Here is a 5,770-nt window from a genome sequence, read left to right as displayed (position 1 = left end):
TGTCTGATGTGTTTGTGACAGTTGACGATTTCATTTCAGGAGACAGACCAAGTGTTAATTATTCCAGGAGGGAAACGTGTCAAGCGGCTCATGTGGTCTGACTACATTTAAGTGTTTCTCTCTCCTAGTTGTCTTTTTCTTTCTCTCAGTGCTGTTGTCTTCCCTCCTACCTTCACTCCTTCTTTAATTCTCTCTCCTCTTCCTCCTCCTACTCACTCTATTCTGGGCTTGATTATTGTGGCGTAAACAGCAGCCTGAACTCAAACTCTTCTTCACTTGTGTATTTATCTGCAGATTCCCCAACAAATGATTCTCTCTTCAGTGCGGAAGTCGTTAATATGCTGCTCCATTCGACGAGCAGATGTAAAAAGCATCAGGATTACTGTGACACGTCGCCGCAAAAGGTTTCCGTGTCTGAGCGTGATTTCAAATAACCAAGTGCCGCGCTGCTAATTATTGATAAATACAATTAGTTTGGGAGAACTTCAGGTGGGCGGGGCCGCGCGCAGGTGTCTGCCCGCGTGTGTGCGAGCGCGCGCTGAAGAGGGGGGAGAAAACGGCGCTGACCTGTAATCACCGAGAACAGCGGGGACTTAATGATGTTTTGGTCTGCTGATCAAATTTCACATTTTCGCACAATCATTTTGGGGCACCTGCGCAGAAAAACAAAGACTGGGCGGAAACTGCTGGCCCGAAGGAACAACTTGTTCTGTGTGTGTGTGTGTGTGTGTGTGTGTGTGTGTGCAGACATCACTGGCTTTTGTCGTGATAATAATACATGCACGCACAGACACAAAGTTTGTTTTCTAGCTTCCTCTATACTTTGTAACACACACACGACGTGAGGCGGATAAATGGATATCTATCGCCCTCTACTGGGAAAAGTGTGTACAGCAACGTTGCTGCCTTTAAGTGCTGCCTGTAAATTTTAAACTTACTCAATCATGAAGAGAGAATATCAGCACAAATACTGACCTATGAGACCTTTGTTTAATGTGTGCAGCAGCAGAATGAATGGAAGAAGATTGAACTGCTGAATTGTGGCCATAAGTAATCTGTGGAAATGTAGTTATATAAAAATATATTTTACACATCACATGTTGTAGAGAATCAGTCATCCTGTTACAACTGACAGACTATACTATACATACTATACTAATCTGTTTGTACTTACAAATAGTGTTGCATGTACAATTAGCAACAATCTGTTTATTCAAAATTATATTATATATTCATAAAAACCTAATACAAATATTCAAAAATATACTCAAGATTGAATCATAAAAAATAGCACCAGAAAAAGAGCCAAAGACAGAAACAACCACCAGCAGTGGAGAAAAAAAGTGGATTGTTCCTGAATTTCCAACAGCACCTGAAGGCAGCAGTCATGTGTGTTTACGTCGGAGTCGCGATAAGGATTATGGGTACAGCATGGGGTGAGTTGCGTAAGGTTACCAAAGGCAACGGTGAAGATGGAGGCTCCAGCCCCGGTTCGTGGATCAAACGCCGCCGGTAACGCTGCGTCCTCCTCGCGCTGATGCAGCGCATCACCAGCCTCGCTGCACGCCGCGAGCTCGGCGGCCTCGCGACGTGCTCACCTGGCATCTGCGCCTGGAAGAGGGGCCCGACCTGCAGCGAGCAGCCGGCTGTGTACCGACAGTGGGCGGCGATGTGCGTGCGTCCTCCTGCGCGTGCTTTCACCGGGGTGTCCGGGCCCGCAGCGCGAGGCCGGAGGTTGTGCAAGCGGAGGTTCGTGTTCGCCGCTCAGAGACACAGGCTGTTCGGCTCGCAGCCGGACGAGCCGCCGGGGAGCTCCGCCGGGCGGCCCGGTGTCTCCGTGGTTGGCATCCCGGACCCGATCACGTGGATCCGGTGCAAAGTTATCATGTATCTCGTGGATCTGCACTTTGAGTTAGATTTGAACTCTGCAGAGTTTCAAACGGGAGTAAAGCAGGTAACTACTGACAGAAGAACCAGCAGGTCTTCTGCTCTGCAACTGCATCAGTTCTAAACATCCGGGTAACTTTTCTATATATGTGGTTGATAGAAGGCTTCTACTGTTTGTTTTCACAGTTTAAATGGTTTCAAAGCTTCCTGTGATTCTTCAGATTTAAATGAAACAAACTGAGGTTTTGACATGGCCACGAGGGTTTTTATAGAAGCCAAACATACTAGGATACAAGATAAATGAGAAACTAGAATGAATGAATTAGAAGATGTAGACTAAAGTTGTTTTATCTTCACATTTCTAACATGAAAGGATGAAAACACCTACAAAATCAACTGCAACTCTTAAATACCACTTTTCAGTCGACGTTAAACTAAATACTTCCTGTTGAGAAAGCGGTCTCACCTCAAGGTCTGTCCAGTAGCTGTTGGGGAGCTTTCGATCGTATTACATGATCTTCATCAGCAGGTGGAGTTTTCATAGTCACGGCTTTGTAAATGTTCAAATTTCCATTATTTCTGAGCGCTCAAAGCTGAGGTCCTTAAAGTTCTTGGGAAAAGAAAATGGAGATGCTCACTTAAACAACTGCCTTGGGTAAACTCCGTCTGCTTGATTGACAGCTCCAGAGCAATCTACTAAAAGGACTTATAACGACATGAGTCACTAACATCATCCACCATGATGCAGGTGAATAAATCGCCTTGTTGTTCCTCATCCATCCCAGGCTTTGGTCCACGTCTCCAACCTGATGTCCAGTGGCAGATACCACAGTCTAGTGGGGATTGTGTCCAGTGAGGTAACACGTCATGCACAGACAGTAGGCCTACATGTACACACTGGAGATCAATTCAAATGAGAAGTAAATGTTTTCCCACTGACTGTTTTACCTGCTAATACTATTCAAACTTTTATTTTAAATAAACATCTTTATAATGTAATTGATAACCCAAAAATGTAGGTGCAAATGCATGGCCAAGAGTCGCAACCATCGAAAGTAGTGAATTTGTGGAGATAATGATTAATTATCGCTGTCAGTTTTAGTTTTGATGAATTCTTTTGTCATTTCAGACGATAGATTACGTCCAGACGAGGTGCCGGTCCCTCAGCGAGGCTCAGAGACAGCAGCTCGCCGTCACAATGGAGGACATTGTATTCATGCTGCCGGAAGACGTGTCCGTCGTCTTTGATAAATTTGGTGAGTTTTGGTCCTCGTGTGTTACGTGAGAACACTTGAGTGACAGAAGTGATTTCAGGACACTACTACGTATTCCATCAGGGTTTCCTTCCAGTCCGTTCAAGTCTTCCATAACCCGAGCAAGCTTCTTGAAATTGATGACGTTGGTCAAATGTCATAAAAGTGTCCCCGCCGTCTTCCCCATGAAGGCACCGTGGACTCATAACCTCAGTTTTTTTTTTTAAAGATTTCTGTCTTTTTCTCTCGCAGGTAGAAAGTTCTGCTTTGTGGTCATGAGGTTCTGGCTCCTGTCAACATATGAAGGGCCCGATGACCCCGAGGGCACGAAGATCTTCAAAGTGGCCTCCAGTGACGATGGCGGCCCACAGAGGAGAATAGTGACGGCGGTCTATGAGTAAGCACTCCGCATGTCGTCTGCACAGACGCTCCATGTGTCCAAAACCACGACTCACAATCACATCTTGTATCGTTCGGCTTTGTCGTGTTCAAATCTACAGGATTTGGAAAGCATTATTTTGGAGAATACATGTTCAGGTGGATGAGAGTTCATCTAATATTTAATGCCTCACTTGGGGAAACAGTGAAAGTGACATTTATTTCACTGGATTTATGCCACTAATACACTGGAGAGGAAGACATATTTAGAAGCACTGATTGGAATAAAAGGAAACAAAAGCGAGAGACTCTCCTATGATCCTATTTGTGTTCACTTTAATACTTTAATAATGTAAGTTCAGACACACTTTCCAAATATGAACAGACACACTGTAAAAAAGCTCTAAATAAGAAAATCTTTTACAAGCACAAGAGTAATCAGACCAGCTGTCCCATTATTTACATATTAAAAGTTTTCACTGATGCCAACTGGATGAATGAAATCCCTAAAATAAACACATGGCATGAGAGGCGTCGTAACGTCTTGTCTTTCTCCATGCTTGATCAAATTGTGACATTGTGAAATAAGCTCCCGTGCTGTGAGAGAGCGAGAGATATCGCCTTCCTTCTCGATATCTAATAAACTCACCCTGTCGTGTCTGAATGACGCCGTGAGGAACATCAATGCACACGGTCACCACACAGCTAGATGAAGCCAGCGATGTTCTGCGTTTCCGTCTGAAAAGGACCTCTGATTGCTTGTCAAAAATGTAAATGTAAAATTCTGTCACTGCATCACTTTCCGTTGTTGTGATTTGGGTTTAAAAAAGAACCCTGATATGATTCACTGCTGTATAACAGAAAGGGGACATAATTCAACTCCCAGTGCATGTAACAGTCAAAGCCTCTTTACATTTCCCATCAGTAATCCGGTTAGTTGCTGGACCACATGGGCCGGCTGTTCTACCTAATGCCCACCTATCTAGTTAGCCAGATTCTCTTTCCTATTGTTTCAGGTTTTGAAATCCCCTCTAAGTAAAGCCTGTTACACTTCAAATGTTATCCCGTAGGCTAGCAAAACAGTTTGGCCGGATAAGGAAGCTATTTTCAGAATCCTCACCACATTGTTTTCAAGGTGAGACGAGAAGCAGAACTTAGTTCGAGTCGAGTGTCTTCCAGACCTGCGGTTCGTTTTTGCTTTGTTCCGTTCCGGGGGACTAATGTGCTACGATTGTCGCATTTGTCCCTCGGTTTCGTTTGTGTTCACGCGGCAACGTTTAAGAGCGGTAAACCGTTCTCTCTTTAGTCAGAAATGTTAGCAGGAAGATTGGCCTCAAAACACTTCGTCCACTCCGCTCCTGTTAAACACGTCGACCCCCTTTTTCCTTCCAGATTCCACCGAGAGCTGACGAGCGGAGCGTCTCCGGACTGGACGGTCACGACTGTTTGGCACTGGCACTGGAAACTGGCCGAGTGATGACGAGGCCATTTGTCCGTCACCAGGACACGACGGGGGAGGAGTGTTCGGCTGAATCGGCTGACTGAAGAACTGTGTGTTCCGATCACATGAAACGGGACCCAGAGACATAACACCTGAAGACCTCAGAACTTTATAAATGAACCTACCTCACTACTTGAAGGTTGTCCTCAAACCTCTCTCTTGCTCAAAAAATAAAAACCTCACTCCAGATCCAGCTTTCAACCACATTTCTTGGACTTCCTCCGCATATGGGGTTTGCTTTGCTGTCATGGTGATGTCACCACGTGACCTAAAATATGGTCATGTGACAAAAGTGACCATGTATACAAACACCTGTTGTCACGTGACTGAAGCTCTGTTCTTACTGTAGGTCACATGATGACAACTGAGCCATCTCCATGACAAACTATCCACTGAGGAAGCCCACGGGATGCAGCTGAAAGTTCCAGAATGAGCTTATGAGTGAACCTTAATTTGTTTTGGTCAAACTGCTGTTTCCAAGGTCAAGAATGAATTCTGTTGAGTTTGTTGTACCAATAAATTGCTTGATCATAAGACCAAATATTACCCATGAGCCTTTATTGTACACAGGAATCTTCTCTACCCCTCTCCAGGTATGTGAGCAGAGTGGTGAGAACTTAAGCTTTGTTTATACTCGCACTTCCGCAGATGGCGGTGAACCATTTGTGACAGTCATGTCTGAAAAGCTCAGAGCGCGCGCCAATTTACATAAGTTCAGAGGTGCACGACCAAGCGGCGCATCCACTTGTGT

The 5,770-nt window shown here is 44.9% G+C and overlaps 1 protein-coding gene across 1 annotated transcript; it reads left to right on the top strand.

Annotated features, from left to right (window-relative positions):
- The first annotated feature begins 1,412 nt into the window (after positions 1 to 1,412).
- LOC142938036 (m-AAA protease-interacting protein 1, mitochondrial) lies at positions 1,413 to 5,553 on the top strand. The gene is made up of 5 exons (XM_076081227.1): positions 1,413 to 1,954; positions 2,673 to 2,744; positions 3,017 to 3,143; positions 3,393 to 3,537; positions 4,911 to 5,553. Exons 1-5 carry the CDS (start codon positions 1,538 to 1,540, stop codon positions 4,993 to 4,995), a joined length of 846 nt encoding a protein of 281 aa, XP_075937342.1. The 5' UTR covers positions 1,413 to 1,537; the 3' UTR covers positions 4,996 to 5,553.
- The last annotated feature ends 217 nt before the right edge of the window (positions 5,554 to 5,770 follow it).

The sequence above is a fragment of the Anarhichas minor genome, unplaced genomic scaffold (genome assembly GCF_050575085.1).
Source record: "Anarhichas minor isolate MPS153535 unplaced genomic scaffold, ASM5057508v1 ptg000079l, whole genome shotgun sequence".
In the NCBI taxonomy this organism is placed as follows: Eukaryota; Metazoa; Chordata; class Actinopteri; order Perciformes; family Anarhichadidae; genus Anarhichas; species Anarhichas minor.
This window is presented reverse-complemented; position numbering and strand designations above follow the sequence as displayed.